Consider the following 17184-nt stretch of genomic DNA (forward strand, 5'->3'; position numbering starts at 1 on the left):
CTTTAGCGACTGACGTCTTACTTTACATCGAAAATATGATATGTAAATATAATAATAATTATTGTTTTAATAATTTGTTTTCATACTCAACGCTGACTAGCGTAAATTGCAGATGCCAATATTGATTTACAATAAATGATGTAACAATCATCAATAATGAGATAACAAAAGAAAATTTAAATACAATTTGATTGGTTAATAATTTTAAAAACTCGTCACAAGGTATGCGTCTTAAAAATAATTGTCTTTTTTTTTTTTTTTTTTTTTTTTAATATAAAATAATTTAAATAATAGAAATGCATCTTAAATTATAAATAATATAAACTCTAAAAAATAATTAACCTTAAATAAAAATAATAATAATAATTGGTATCATAATTCTGTGGTAATTTCATCTTGCGGTCTGAACCCGAGAATCGTGAAGTCGTCAATGAGGTAGTCCCTTCCAGGTGCCCAGTCATTCAATATCGTGTAATTAGTTGCTTCAATCGTGGTTTGAAACTCCCACTGGGGATTGAGATCACGATTGAGACCATTGCACTCATCAGCACAAGAGACGGTAGCGTTTCCATCACCGGGGATTCCCGTCAAATTACCAGGTAGGTAGGTGTGATTAAACGCCGAAATCCCGAGCTCCTGAAAATGGTTCGAGTTGGCCGAGGAGGACGTGCGTCGCTTTTGGGCCGTGTTGAAGACCAGGGGGGTCGTCTGACCGACAGTCGACCCGGACGGACTCAGCTTGTCGTTGTAGACGATGCAGCTGTTTTGACCTAAGCTGGAGCCTATTGGACTGTCCTTTATGTACCCGAGACTGGAGCTCGCGGGGCTTATGCTGGACTTGTCGCTGGCCTGGAAGGTCGTCAGCGGCGCGTTCGCCTGGAATGTCGTAAGATTTGTCGGTGTTGATTTTAGCTCATACGCCTGCGATGATGCTTGAGTGATTGCTATCTGCTGGGGCGACGTCGGTGTTAGCTGACTCATTGGCCCCGGTTGCTGGAGAAATGTTACCAGTTGAGCCACCTACAATAATAACAATTATTCATCACTTTTATTCTGTTGAAAGCACCATTCATTGTATTTTATTTTCTATTCTATTCTATTCTAGTCATTGCTTTTCTTTTATTTTATTTTTTTTATTTTTTTTTTTTTTCTACTGACTCAAGGATTAGATCACCTCAGAGAAAATATTAGACGGAAAATTATAGATCTCAGTACAATAGGGATTTTATAACAAAAAATGGGTTCAAGTGAGCTAAGCATGATGTAATATTAATGAAAAACGCCCTATGAATAGTAAAAAGTCATCGGGGTGTCGTGTTGAAACACTCACCAAATTGTCTGATCGACTGGCGTGCGAACAAGCGAACAAAGAAAATACGTGAGAGAGAAAGATTAACTGTTAGTAACAATTATTATTATTATTTAGTAAACAGTGATGTGTAATATTAATAATTGTCTCGTAACCGGCAATAATCTGGTCGTTTACCTCTGGCGAAGTGTGTTTCTTGTAACGTCTCAGTAAACGTTCGGCCCATGCCAGCAACCGCTGCCAATCCTCCGGTGGCAAATATATATCTTCGTCTTTTCTGTTCACGAGAACTAAGATCCTCGCGAGGTCACGGAGTACGGGTCTAAAAAAAAAAGTCATACTTGAATAATTGTCATAATTATTTTCGTTCTCAATATGTAATGTTATGATAACGAAGATTTAATGAGCATTGGTGAAAAAAAATTTTATATAAATTTATTTACAAAAAATAATTTGTTTTACCTGTAAGCTTGTACACCGACAGCACCGTCGCCATTACTTCCAGAGTAATACAATTCTCGTACTTGTCTCCTCGTGTCGTTGAGCATCGCAAGAAAAGTGTTGGCTTCTCCTCTCAATGTAGCCAGATGCTTGAGAAATTCTCGCCTCTCGGCGCTGAAAAAAGGTTTCGCTAAATAAAACTGGTTCATCAACTCACTCGTTAACAACAAATAAACAATCTTTTCTGTGTTGCTTTAATTTCAGGGTGGTCATTTAGAAATTTTTTTTTACCATTTTATCTTTTCCGGTGTTATTTGTCACACTTTCCCTTAGTTAAATCTTTTATTATAATTTGATCTGGCATTAAATTCAGAAACAAAATAATAAAAAATTAATTATTTTTTATTAAAAAAATTTCAAGATTAGAAATATTTTTTCTGTCCAGCCATAATTAAATAGCAATTAAAATTCCTTGATAACGCAAATTAAAATGATATAAATCGTAATTATAAAAATACCTATCCTCGTATTGCCGCATTAATTTAGCGGCCTTCTTCTTGCGACGATGAAGAACAATTGCACCGCAGAGAATAATAAATATACAAATAGTCGCCCCGGAAATAAATCCAACGAGGATGGCGACTTGACTGCCGGTTAATCCAAACATGTAGCCAGTCTCTCGGCATATTCGTCCCATATATTCATCCCGGGTTGATCGGTCAGCAATGTGACCTGGAGGACAACTGTCTACGCAGTTTCCCCGGTGAAGTAGACCTACACACCTTGCACAAAAGTTCCCTCGGCACCGCAGACAGCCTTCCTCGGACTCGACACATTCTGAAAGAACATTTCATTGTCGTTAATTACAATAATTAATTTACAATAAAAATACAACATTTATTTATTACTTAAATTACGTAAATATTTGTAAAAAAAAAAAAAAAAAAAAATGACCCAGTAAATTTTACCGTCACAGGAAGTATTAAAATTCTTGCTAAAGAATTCCACTTTTTATTTTTTTAGGTGAAATTATTTTAAGTCTGAATAAAGCAGAGCAATTTACGATTGATCAACGGTATCAAAGCGGGAAATCCATTCAGAAGATAACAGCGGACCTCCAGTTGAGTTTTTAATGAGTAAAAAAACTCGCAGAGCAACTTTTGTTATTAAAATATTATTCCTGGTGTTTAACATAAAAAATAGTACAGATTTAATCACCGTACTCTCAATAGATATGAATAAATATAAATAAAAATTTTAATAATTATAATAGCTAATTTAAATTCAGAATATTTGCATTCTGCCATTACACAGTAGTCTATATTCTATAAAATAAAATTAGAGATAATAAAAAAAAAATATTGATATGAGTATTGGTAAATTTAAAGAGCGTGAAAGTTTGGCAATAAAAATAAAAAATTTAATGTGTATATAAATGAAAATTAGTAATATAAAAGTAGCTGGATGTAGTAGTATAATTATTAGCGGAGGTATTAAAGTACGTAAAAATTAAAACATACAAGTAAGGGTCCAATGACCGGTACGAACCGACTACGAGTTAGTACAGGACTCAGGGGAGCTCTACCGCGACCGGGGATTATAAAGTTGCGTGCTCGCTCGAGCCTAGCAAAGTTCATGCCGGCGCGTGCAAACCACTATGAACGCTATTAAATATACCTATACACACATCCAGCTGAGTGTATGTGTATGTACAACTATAAATAAATAAATACACTTGTATGTAATATTTATTTCTTTACATCACATTTTAAATAATTTGAAAGCTGCCAGATCCCTTTCATATCTCTTTATACCTTTCCATTAAATTTAATCCTTAGATCAATCTGTCTACTTGCTATTAATTTTAATCCAACATTTTTATTTAGTATTATGAATTATTTGTCAAGTTTCAAGTGTAATAGACTCGTTAAACTTTTATTTTTAGTAGTTATATCATTTCTTTTGATAAATAGTTTTAGATTATAAAATGGAATCTTTAATTAACTTTTTAAGTATCTATTGCATGATTTTAATTTAATTTAGTAGTTAATAAATTTTTCATTAATTCTGAGAAACAATTTATTCACACTGTCAATTTTAATATAATTTATTTTTTTGTTGATTTTAGAATTGAATTTTTAACAAAGATAAAATTTCTTGTTTAATTCAACATTAAATTTTATCGCTTTCTTTGATCTGCCGCATTCAAGGTCTGTTTTCCTTGACTTTTATGTTTCACTTCTTCAGAGAATTTCAATAAAATATTTTAATCTTTAAAATCCTAGCAAGAAAACTTGAAAGTAAAATTTTCCATTAAAAATAAAAGTAAAACTAAAAAATAAAAACTAAAGAGAGTTCGTCAGACTTTTAGTTATAAAATACGATATATGTAGATCCAGAAGCGTAAGAATAATGACTTATATAGTTCCTCTAAAGTTCTTGTCTTAACTTCTAGTTTCAAGCTCTCTTCAGTTCCATTCCATTCTTGTCTCATTTAATCTTCCATTTTCATCTACTGCTCTTATCTTTCGTCCGTCCTTCCTCTTTTATCTACCCACTTCTCACCAACTACAACGAAACAATGTATAAAGCATATACTGTAATATGGTGTAAGCTAAAGTTGAGGAACCCATTCAGTCTCTTTACTTGTCTTTATCCAAGTACTGTGTCCGTACGGAGGAATGCGGCTGCCGGTTTCTCGATTATGTGGGTCTCGTAAACTTTAAGTTTCCATTCTCCAGGTTGAGAACATATAATACTACCCAGTCTTCCTTTTTGTTTTTCATCACCGAATATGACCATTGTCATCGTAACTCTTATCCACTGGGACCATTTACTGATTTGACCCCTTTCTGCTCCAACGTAAAAACCTACATTTTATAAAAATTAGTTAGATATATTAGAACTGTGTTTCTTCATGCAAAATATTAAAGTTTATGACACTAAAGTTGGCAGACATTAAAAATTGTTTTAAAATTTTATAATAATGCAATTATTAAAAAAAAAATTAATTAAAAAGTTTTACATGTGAAAATTAATAAAAATTACAAGTGAAAATTTTTAGAAGCATTTTTTTAATGTAATTGATTTGTTATTAAAATTTTTAAAATTGACAGCTGACTTATTTTTTACAAAATTAATTTAAACATTATTTTTTATGATACTGAAGTCAGCAGACATTACCAATTTTTTATAACACTTAACTTAGCCGTCAGCTGTTAATTTTAAAAATTTTTTTAATAAATCAATTACAGTAAAAAAGACTTCCAAAAATTTTCACATGTGAAACTTTTTAATAAATTTTTTTTTTTATAATAATTAAATTGCTATAAAATTATAAATTTAATGTCATTAAAATTATCAAAAATACCTGTTAAATTAATTTTATTCTATTATTAATTTCAAACTAAGATTTCAGATAAACAAGTCACTCAAAAATGTCAACCAACCGCCATCTTGATTATTGTTTTCACTTCAAATTTTTTAAATCAATTTTTACTGAACTGTCAAGTGACAACAAGTGTAAATAACTTTTATTAAAATGTTTAGAGTAGTAAAATAATTATTTTATTCAATTTTTTTTAATCAAAGCTCATTTTTTAATTGTAATTCACTAATAAAAATTGCAGATGACCACAAAGCATCTAAAAACACTGGAACTGTCAGAATGCAGAGGGCGCCACTCAAGAATGCCATCAATAGAATTGATCAAATGCCATTAAACGATACGACATATCAGATGAAGATATGTGGGTCAGTACGTCATTGGCAGATCGAAGATTGAATTATTAAAAACTAGATTTGATAATATAATAAAAGTATAGTGATTAATTGATGAGTAGTCCCGTTGATCGCGTGGTGATTGAAAGAGACATTGAGAAAGTCAAGGCTGAACAAGTAGTGCCGTAAAGCTGTCATCGTATATATATAAGGCATCAGGCATCACACGGTAACGTTGGACGACAGTAAACCCGTTAAAGCGATTTATAATAATACCAGTTGCTTTATTTTATCCATATAATCCGTCTGTGCACTATTTCAGCTGTAATCATCAACCTACTGTATACATATACGTATACAGTGTTAGTTAGTTTAGTATTTATGCTGAACTAAAGCTATAAAGTTAAAGAGTTGATATTTAAAACGACAACTTTTCTCGTCGCTTAATTCGCGATAGCGATAACGTTAATGCTTATGATGTAGAAAGTTTTTACCAGATTAAAAATATGTCATTTAAATCTACACACACTATTAAACAGCAACGGGATTTTCCATGTCGTTAAATGGTTCAAGAAAACAGATAATCTTTGTGTTTATACAAATGTAGTCCTGTCATTACTGTTATATACATACTCTACACTCTACCGTTTAAATAAATAGAATCAACACGACATCCATTATATTTATATTTATTAAAATTCTAATATCAGGAAAAGATTACAGTTGATTTATCTAAACAAAAATTATAAAATATATAAATGAAAATTAATGTCAGGCTGAAGTTAACAGACACTTGACAATTTTTTAATTTTTTTTAACAAATAAATTTGCTTAAAAAAATTATTTTTAAAAATTTTTAAATGTCAATTTTTTTTTTTGCCATAATTTATTTGTTACAAAAAATTTTTAACTTATCAACTATCTGCTAAGTTAATTTTCAATGACATTTAAGTTAGCTGTCACTTGACAATTTTTTAATTTTCTTTGAGAAAAAAATTATTTTCAAAAAATTGCATTTTTAATTTATTAAAAATTCTACAAGTCTATTTTTTTAATAATTTTTTTTTACCATAATTTATTTATTAAAGAAAATTGAAAAAATTGTCAAGTGACAGCTAAATTTAATTACATTAACGTTAGCTGTCACTTGAGAATTTTTTAATTTTTTTTAATAGATAAATTTGCAATAGTTAGATTTCTGTGAAATCTACTAAAAAATTACAAATGCAATTTTTTTATTAAATAAAATTAAAAATAATCAAGTGACTGCTAAATTTAATGTTAAAATTTTTAATGCAAGATATGGGTAAGTTTTGAAGATATCTCTGATATTTTAATTTTTTATTTATTCATTTATTTTTTTCCCCAGATATATTCAACAAATGTTGCATAAGTTTACTTGGCGAAACCCATGGACAATTTTGAAAATAGGACAAGTGATTGTGATAGATTGGATGATTTTAGTTACAGTTATGTCTGGGAAGTTAATAGCAGGGGTCTGTTTCTGGAGCTCGTATTATTGGTTCAGGTAAATAAGATTTAATATTGTTATAAATTATAAACAAAAGTAGTTGGTTATCTGAAGTTAAATGTTGGTGGCTTTGTGCTTTGTGTATTGTTGTTGTTTGTGAGCTATAAACTTGCCTCGAGACACGTATGTAACAAACAAGCTATTACTCTTGATCATCTCTATCCATCTCTTCTTATCTGGGAACTTTAATCTTTCCAGGCTAAATATTTCACGAGCTAGTAAGTATAAACACACATATATTTATATATTGTACAAAGTGTAAGTATATAGTTGTCAGAATCGAAGGAGTTAAATTGTTTCATTTTATTTTGTATTGTAACTCGTTCTATTGTCCAGTTTATGGCAAAAACAAATCAATTAAATTTTTTTTGTTGATTATAATAATAATAATAATAATAATAATAATAATAATAATAATAATAATAATAATAATAATAATAATAATAATAATAATAATAATAATCTTAAAAGAATTATTATTATTATTATTAATATTGCGCTAAAAAATTCAGTTATTGATTTATATAATTAACAAAATATTTATATATTTATTTAGTAAGTATCAACAATTTTTATTTTTTCAACTGGACACATTATAATTAAGATAAGAGTTAATAAAGTATAATTACATAATCAAAATATCGTCAATCAGATTTACAACAGCGAAAATAAAAAGAAACGAGTTTACCTCGAGGAAACCAGTTGTTACTGTAATTTTAAACACAAATAAATAATCATATACTTAAATAATAAAATAATGACTATAAATTAGTCAAAAAAAAAAATAAATAAATAAATAAAAAATTCACGACCTTGCCTATACGAGATCGATGTAAAATATTCTCAAAAGAAGCAACGGGATCTGTAGTATATAGTATTTGTATTTGAGAGCATCCGAGATAAGCCATCAGGAAAAAAACATAATCCGGCATGGCAAGGAAAAGAAAAGTCATGTGATAACGAAACAGTTTTTAAATGAAAGAATAGAAGATAGAGGATAAGAAGTATAAGTAAAGGAAGTTTTTAACTAAAACGGGTCGTCGAAAAATTAACGAGCGGAATTGGTAGGCGGAGCGTATGCCAGGCAGATGCTCAAGCATTATTCAACAATATATGTATATCTTTCCATACATATACACAAACATGCTGAGGACAAGACTCCCGCATCGTCTTTAAAAAGTGCATGATATGCATTATTATTCATCCTTGTTTTAAAATCCTTTGTCGCCTTTCTATGTTTCTATCCCGTTCGTCGCATATGTCGGATATTTTGACAATAAGACCAATCGATCGCTCTGAAAAATTAAATATCATAATACTTGTATAAAATATAATACCTGGGGTTGAATTATATTAATTCAGATAAAGAAAGTCAATAAAAATTGGGTGTATCGGATAGTATAACATATAATGACTTGCTGAAGTAAAAATGGGGTTTCAATTTCCATTTTAGGGGATCGCTCGGGTATGGTCGTCAGCCTTTGGATTAGTCAGCCTTAATTTAATTTTAATGTATTTTATATTAATTGTTCTACTGATAAAGCACTGTCCTAACTTTAAAATAATAATTTAATGAGACAAAAGTTATTCCGTAAGTTTAAACTCAAGTGTGAATACATTTAGTGTGTACGTCTGAATTTAACAAAACGCTGGTTAAGTTCAACGACTCGAGAAATAAATTCTATGCACCATCCGAGCAGACAAAGTTAAATAAGCACATATATATATATATATATATATATATTTCGAATTTAAATTTAAATAAATTAATGTACAATTACGCGGTTAATGTCTTATTACAAAAATTACAGTATTAAGTTTAAGTTTTAATAAATAAAAATATGCCGTTTTTATCTTTCTTACGCGTTTGATGACATCACATGTAACATCAGAGAGTATATATAATTGAATATCATCATTACCACCTTGACGAGGTCCTATTACATCACCGTTTTATTATATTGTGCGTGTGGCTGGCCTTTGTTCCTCATTTTCCATTAAACTATTATATTAAATATAAACTATTAGCTAACTATTTATTTATGAATGAAATTCCAAGGCAAGGGAGTTACGTATAATTTACAATTTTGTCCTCAATTAAAAAAAAAAACCAAAAAAATTAAATTAAAAAAAAGATATTTCATTTTTTCTTGATTTGAGTAGAAAAATTTTTAAACTAAGAAATTTTTTTGGTTCATATAAATTTTATTTGATTAAAGAATTTTTTGTCTTGATCCAAGACAATGAAACTCTTGAAAATTTTTTTATTTATGTAATTATTATAATTTTCTCATCTGCCCTTTAGAAATTTCTAAAATAATGACGACCTACAAGCAAACGACCAGTGTGACAATTATAATATTTAATAATTTAATAATCTTTAAGAATCAACTTTCTAAGTTCACTTTCACAGTCTTAAGACGCAATCAGCATTCTTGTGATGCACTTTAGCTTCACGATGACTTTCCAAAAGAAATAAATATATACACGGTTTAGTTGTATGATCTCGTTATTATTCGTGAAAGGAATGTAAAAGTATAAATCATTAAAGATTCATATTTAAATTTTAAATATAAAATATACGAGTTAAACCATAAAAAGTAAAACCTAAAACCCGACTGGTATTCTCGAGCTTATGCTCCCATCGGAGCCTCCATTTAAACATTAAAATAAAATTTTAATAATTTAAAATACGAGTGTACTCGCTAATGGAATGACCTATTGAAGTACCAGCCAGCAAAACCGCGTATCCGAGAATGTCAGATAGCTTATACGAGAGTTGGGTCATTGCAATAATAATCTCTGAATATAGCAGCGTATCTTGGAGTAGCACACAGATAGTTTGTTGGTTTGTTATATTATGCAGGATAGACTTAGACTTCCCTCTATATAATATCTTTCTGTAGACCATACACCATGCTACTCTTACTCCATTACTCTGTCATTTTGTACAGCAACATGCTCTGTACTCCGCACATACACAGGTACTTATACAGCACAGCTTTCCAATAACCAGCGCACCGTTAGAAACAGAGAACAACCTCGTACACTATCAACTGCTTCTATTCTATCTTGCTAACACCTCTTTCATATTATATATACCTTGCTTCTTTGTCTGTATATTGTAATATGCTCGTACTTGCTCTCGTCTACCTACAAAAATATAAAAATATAAACTTACAAGTGAGTATCATAGTGTAAGTACTTACCTTGCCAAGAACAGCTGAAAGCTGAACTATCTACTACTACTACGTGGTTCCTCACCTTGTCTTACTTTTATTACGATTACGATCCAAAGTAACTCCAGTTCAGAGTAAAACTAAATTTATGTTAACATTTCCTGATCTAAGTGCTGACTTTACTCGGACAGATTGTGTACGGTGAGTACACTGTGAATACCACCAAACCCGTTATCTAACTCTACAGATTGTCTATTGTTGATTACTGCCGATGAGTAAGGAGTACGTGCTCTTGAATCATAAAAAGAGCCATTAAAATATAAACCTCGTCATTTTTTTAAATAAAGATTCGAGTTTTTTTTACTGCTGACTGCTACGTGATTCTACTTGCATAGAATTATTTTTATAACAGACATTTAAATAAATAACTTTTTAAATATCAATTAAGATTTATGAGCATGAGCGTTGTATTTATTTATCGCACTGAGGATTGAGAAAATTTATCTGACATACGCGGTGGTTACAGGTAACGGTATTAGCCGCGACCTTGGTTTTCATTTCAACCACACCTTTTATTTTAGATCACTATTTTTGCTAATATGTCTTTCTAGGATTGTGTTCTTGTATTGTTTCAATGTTAATTTGATTATAAATTTATATGTCTGAAGAAAATTAAATTTTTACTCAAAAATTTATTTTAATAAATATTTCATTTTAAATTTATTAAAAAATGTTTTACTTGAAAAATTTATTAATTAAAATTAAACTTAAAGTTTTTTAAAAAAATTTCTAATTTTAAATTTATCAAAGAAAGTTGAATTTAAAATTTATCAAAAAATTTAACTCAGAAAATATTGATAGAATTTGAATTTAAAGTTTACAAAAAAAATTTGAATTTAAAATTTATTAAAAAAAGTTGAACATAAAATTTAGTAAAAAATTATTTTCTTTGTTAAAAATTTTTTTTCTTCAGTAAATTTAATTTTTTCAATAACTCTGTGAGACACGTATTGCTCTTGGTAATAATTATCATAATAATGACAATAATAAGTGTCTGTAAGAGAGTGACAATATTTTAAGTTAACGTTAAACGCATCCGGTAATGAAATGCGACGACCACCGGACAATCGACAGCTCTGTTATATTATAACATAGCATAATGTGATGTTATATTTATATATTTATAGTACACATTACAAGTATATACATTACGTAGATCCTGCGGTATATGTGTGGTAATAAGCATAAAGTTAAGTATGATAGCAAGTGAATTGAAATAGATGAGTTATTACTTATTACATTTCCAAGGGAGGATGTGAGCGACTACATTCTACATTCACGCCGGGAACTGGATCATCAAACGGATAATGCACCCACACGTAGTTATGCTATGAGCTTTATTATGCGTTCAAAAAATAATAGTCCGCCGCATTGCTACCCGATTAGCTTTGAACCTTCACTTTATATTTTTATATTGGCATTCGAATAATTGTTTGTAAATATTGTCTTATCTTTGTTACCCAGTAGTCTTGAATAAAATTAAATGTTACAATATTTTATCGTCATAAATTTATTACTATTATTGTTTTAAATTATATTCTAAGAATTATTTATCTTAATAAACAAAATGTTTACTTCCCGTTAAATTCGAGTCAACAATTGGAAGGCTGACTGTTGACATAAATTTTAAGGCCCAACTTTGCTCGACCCACTTAAAAATTACCGACAATTATTACAATTTATTTATTTTTAATGCTTGTTAAACTAATTGATTAAATAATTCCTTTAATAACAGAAAATATTTGAGAAGAAATAAATTTATACCCAAAGAATTTTTAATCAGAAAAAATTAATAATTATTAATTAATATACACTGAAAAAAAATTAACTTGAATCAAAGCGAAAAATTTATTAAAATTTTTTAGTTTAAAAATTTTTTTACTCAAAATTATTTGCTTAATTTTTTTTTTTTGTGTACAATTCAAATAGCAGGTGAATAAATTGATATTAAAATCGAAGATACAATAATAAAGTGAATGGCGATGAAGAAGAAATCGGTTGTATACTAATTAATTAATAAATAACAGTTATTATTTTCAGAAAAATAGCCAAGTACTCGACTCTATTATACTATGAAGGAGTAACGAAATGTAATGATGATGATGATTATGTAGAGCACTTATATCACTATGTATATATACATACTATGAGTACCTACTTCACATTCCACGTTAGTGATGTAATGAAACGAATTACGATTTAAAGAGTGAGGGAGAAAGAGAGAGAGAGAGAGAGAGAGAGAGAGAGAGAGAGAGAGAGAGAGAGAGAGAGAGAGAGAGAGAGAGATGTTACGCCGTGATAATTACTATGTGTTTTGTATTATTGCAAAAGTCCTAGTTTTTATGTATTTTTTTCTTTGTAATTAATTATAACTGAATTGCCGGTTAACAGTTAATTTATTTTTCCAATAGCTTTAATTTATCTCGAAAATTAACCCATAAATAAATTTAATCCGATAAAATAATAGTGAAATTTATTTGTTTTCAAAAGTAATAAAGATTGAAGCGACGATTCAGTCGATTCAAACTTACAAAGTATCTTAATAAAAAAAAAAAATATAAATTTTTGAGTAAAAATACTGATTGTAAGTACCGAGTGAGTTTATTGTCTTCTCACGGGAGAGCAGCGGATAATAAAAATAAAAGATTGTTTTATGTGAGTGTAAGCGAGGTCAGGGGAGTTCAGTCAACGATGCCGGGATAATCTGGGTCGTTGTCGTGGTTGTCGTCCAAGTAACTTTGCAACAGGCAAAATAAAACCCATTGGGTCAACACACACCATCAAACGCGACCAGAGAGCGCTCTTTTTCTCCGAACAAACGGTACAGTGATTATAAAACATACCTAATGCAAGATCGTATATAGGTGACTTTACCTCACCATCTTTTTACATCAGAATCTAACAAGCTAGACTTAAAAATAAAATATTTGTTTTTATCATCATTATCATAATAATAATAATAATAATAATAATAATAATAATTATCACCTATGAGCGTGTCTACGCTATGCCCACATTAAACGCGATGGATATCATTACTCCACTCAGCCCACTCATTACTCTCTCGCGATAAACAAACAGCAATAAAAAATCTACTTTTTATTTACCGGAGATAGCTGGATAGATACGAGTTGGTACAACAAACTCCGATGTATAGTAAGAGCAAGCCAAGTTGACGGGATTCCACGTCCAGTCGTGATCATGACCGCTAACCAGCTAGATTTAGATACCCCGATAGAGATATTTGCCTTCGGGTTCTTCGTACAATCAAAAAGGCCTAGACACTACTAGTAGTACAGTGTCTAAAAGCCAATAACCACTCTAGCTTTTTCAGTTCCTCGGATATTAAGTCTCAGGTTTAGAAAAAAATTTTCTCCTGTTTTTTTCTTGTCCTCTTTTTCAGTTCCTCGGATATTAGGCCTCAGGTTTAGAAAAAAATTTTCTCCTGTTTTTTTCTTGTCCCCTTCCTCTCTGCAGGTCATCACTTAATCTGGCATGACTATCTCATTGTTAATGAACAACAATGGTAACCTTGACAGCTAGAAGTTCCAGTGTCGCTGTCTATTGCCGCAGTTCAGTTGAACGTGTTCAGCCAGTAAGTACGATAGTGAGATCTTCACTAAAATAACACAAACTTTTCTTTATTTATTTTCCCATTAAACCTTGAGTGATGTAATACGTGTGATGCAGACATCCGAGCTCTTCACGAGGGACAACACACCAATCGGCTGCGGTCAATGTTCGACAGAGGAGATACCTATTATATTATATTATAATATAATGCTCCATAGCGTGCATAGAATCCCTCTTCACACGTTCAGTTACGTGAATCATGCGCTTTTTATTCAATAATAAAACGTATTGTCCACTTACTCTGTAAAAAATACTAATCCAATGATATTATAATAATAATATCATTTTCTTTTGTACCAATAAAAGTAAAACTTGTTTTTTTTTTTTCTTCAGGACCAGTATAGTATCTGAAGAAAATAAACGCTGATGTGTTGATATGGTTTTGTTGGAAAGTATGAAAATTCCTTTTAATGATTGATACGACTAGACAGAGAACCTACTATATGGTCAAAAAAAAGACGAGTATTTTTTTAAAACATAATTTCATATTTTAAAAAATGCCATTGAAATATGACATTTATAGATCGATGAGTCAAAGTTTCATATAGCTCTATCCCAAATTGCTAATTGATAAAAAATTTTTGACAAGAAATATAAACAATACAAGATTTAAAAAAACGAGTTTTTTTTTTTTAGTTTAAAAATACGTATTAATTTTGGACTTCTATAAATTTAATTTTTTTTTTACATAATAAATATTTAATTTACATATAAAAGTGTTAAATATTTAACGCAAAATCTTTTGACATAATGACGCAAAATTTTTTACTGTGTAGAGATAAAAATATTTTTCAAATTAGCATTTATAAAGGATAAAATTGTGAAATTTGCCACTATCAAATTTTCTGATCTATTTAATTTAAAAAATTTTTTAATTCTTCAGGGGCAGTATAGTATGACTGAAGAAAATAAACACTGATGTATCTACATGGTTTTGTTGGAAAGTATGAAAATTCCTTTTAATGATTGACACTAGACGGAGCACCTAAATTGAAAGTTTGATTATTACAAAGAGCAAGAGATAAAACTTTTATTAAAGTATTGTAAGTAAACAAACGTCTGTCAGTACTTACCTAGTAGGCGTTTATTAATTAACTCAATTCGATTCTTAGGAACTGAAACTGATGAGAGTAAACAATACACCAGTGTTAGTCTTCTCCTTTCACTTAACTCGGATTAAAAAGTCATTTTCAATATTATTGTAGTATTATATTGTGTATGTATCTCAGTTGATGCAATTGCTTCATGCTATGCGGACGAAAGAAAGATTTAATGTTTAGTACTTATAATACGTACTAAATGTATAAATGTCCCAGAAACGCATTTACGCGAGTAGATCTGATAATACTCACAGTAATTTAATGAGTAATTTAATTTACTGAACGACCAGAGATCATTAAGTAGAAGACAATGCTCCAGATTATTTTTAATTTTAATTATTACTTATTTGATCTTTGATCTTGGAAAATATTATTGTTGATAAATAAAGCTGCCAAGTTAGACGTTATTGTGGTGTAGGATACTTCCGTTGGAAACTTTTATTATATATTCATATTCAATTCAATGTTTCCGACGTATAATACCAAGAAAAAAATATAATAACGATAATGAAACCCGGAAAAAGGATGCGTAAGTGGAAGGAAGTGTGCCAAGTAATGTCGCTTCACATAATTCACTTACAGGCAACATGCTTTAAATTTAAACTTCTTTGCTAATTTTCCTTCACTCTATTTAAGACGAGCTAAAATTACTTTATATTGGGAAGCCGTTTAATTGGTTTGAATTTTAGAACTCAAGTTATAAACGAGTTTCACACTTAGATAAATAGTTTTCAAATTTTAGATAATTTGCTGGAAAAAAATTTAATTAAGTTTTAATGAAGATATTAAAATATTTTTCTTAGCAAGATATTGCTAAGAAAATAAAAAAATAATAATTACTTCATGTAATTAGTTATTAAATCATCAAGTCTAGAATATCTCAGATCAAGGATTATTTCCTTGTATTGACGATATAAAGTTTTCCATTATTATGTTAATCATGTTATATTAACATAAATCTTAAATTAACAGAAATCAGAAAATTTTTATTATTTTTTAAATAAATAAATTTCTGTGAAAAAAAATTCTACATGTAAAAAATTATGAAAATTAATTCAACTTATATTTAATGATTTTTTTAGTCAACAAATTTGTTGAAAAAAATCCAAAAATAAAGAAGTTTAATGTCATGAGGAAATTTTAAAAACTACAAATATGTTTTTACTTCTATTTAAATAATTAAAAATTTTTTTAATGTTTATGAAAATGAAGTTAGCCGACATTTCAAAATTTTTAGAATTTTTTTATTGAAAAAATTTCAATTAAATAATTAAAAAAAAAAATTCACCTGTAAAAGTTTTTCATTTGAAAAACTCTAAGTATAATTTTTTAGAAACATCTTTTTAGTTGTAATTTAATTAATAAAAAAATCAAAAATTTTCAGACGTCGGCTAACTTCAGTGTCATTAATGTTTGCTAATTTTAGTGATCAAAATTTTGGAATAAAATTATTTTTAAAGTACTAATTAATTTGTTAAAATCCAAAAATAACCAGATTGTTGATTTTAGTTGTCAAAAAATTTTTCTCGACCAAAAAATGATTTTTGTCAATTTAAAATTTCGCAATGCATCAATACAAAGCAGACAGAATGAGTAAGAGGCAATTTCTTCGAATATAGACTGTAAATAATTGTTGCGGTAATTCGGTTTGGTGAATAGCTTATCACAAAGGAAACACGAGTACAGCGGAGGCGTCAGCAATAAAACTGACACTTGGTAATGAATCTTTTGAGGCGCTCAACCAACAACCAACAACCGACAACCGACAACCTCCGTCTAACCACCAACCAACCTAATAAAAGATAAAGTTAATGGCTTTCTTTGTTATTATTTATGCGAAAATTAAACTAGACGTACCTGCTAGCGTATCGTTAGTCCCGACAACGTAATCCACAAGGTAGGGTAAAAGAGCAGCACCAAATCTCACCACCGTCGTTAAATTCCCCATTTTTTCGTCCACATTATTGTCAATTTTTGTTTTCGGTTTTCAACACCACAGACAAGAGACACGTATTTTAATTCAAACGCTGGCACATGTTGATTGTTTGATAAGAACAGCAGTCTCTTCAGTCACACGAGAACTCTTTTCTTAGATAATACGGTACAACCTCACGGCACGGCGAGTTAAAGAATACTGGAAAAATGTCGGCGTGCTTTTTTGAAGAAGGGGACGACGCTCTCCAGTCTGTCCTGTTGGTGGGAATTTGCGCC

The 17184-nt window shown here is 29.6% G+C and overlaps 1 protein-coding gene and 1 long non-coding RNA gene across 2 annotated transcripts; both read right to left on the reverse strand.

Moving 5' to 3' along the window:
* Positions 1 to 47: 47 nt before the first annotated feature.
* On the reverse strand, positions 48 to 17105 carry T48 (FU domain-containing protein T48). Its single transcript, XM_074251027.1, has 5 exons — positions 16831 to 17105; positions 2269 to 2587; positions 1772 to 1924; positions 1487 to 1631; positions 48 to 1020 (listed from the first exon to the last, which is right to left on the reverse strand). The coding sequence occupies exons 1-5, from the start codon at positions 16919 to 16921 to the stop codon at positions 373 to 375; spliced, it is 1356 nt and encodes a 451-aa protein (XP_074107128.1). The 5' UTR covers positions 16922 to 17105; the 3' UTR covers positions 48 to 372.
* Positions 6751 to 10815, reverse strand: LOC141532614 (uncharacterized). The gene is made up of 3 exons (XR_012480118.1): positions 10266 to 10815; positions 7631 to 10154; positions 6751 to 7216 (listed from the first exon to the last, which is right to left on the reverse strand). It is a non-coding gene; the product is annotated as an uncharacterized LOC141532614 (long non-coding RNA).
* Positions 17106 to 17184: the final 79 nt, after the last annotated feature.

Source organism: Cotesia typhae, unplaced genomic scaffold, assembly GCF_013202065.1.
Source record: "Cotesia typhae breed Kobodo isofemale line unplaced genomic scaffold, CoteBio_Ctyphae contig_119, whole genome shotgun sequence".
Lineage (NCBI taxonomy): Eukaryota > Metazoa > Arthropoda > Insecta > Hymenoptera > Braconidae > Cotesia > Cotesia typhae.

Coding starts and splice junctions, on each gene's coding strand:
- T48 (XM_074251027.1), bottom strand. CDS start 16,921: ATGGGGAATTTAACGACGGTGGTGAGATTTGGTGCTGCTCTTTTACCC. Junction 1,632..1,771: donor GTCGGTGTACAAGCTTACAG/GTAAAACAAATT, acceptor TTTTTTTTTTAG/ACCCGTACTCCGTGACCTCG. Junction 1,021..1,486: donor AGAAACACACTTCGCCAGAG/GTAAACGACCAG, acceptor TTATTATTGTAG/GTGGCTCAACTGGTAACATT.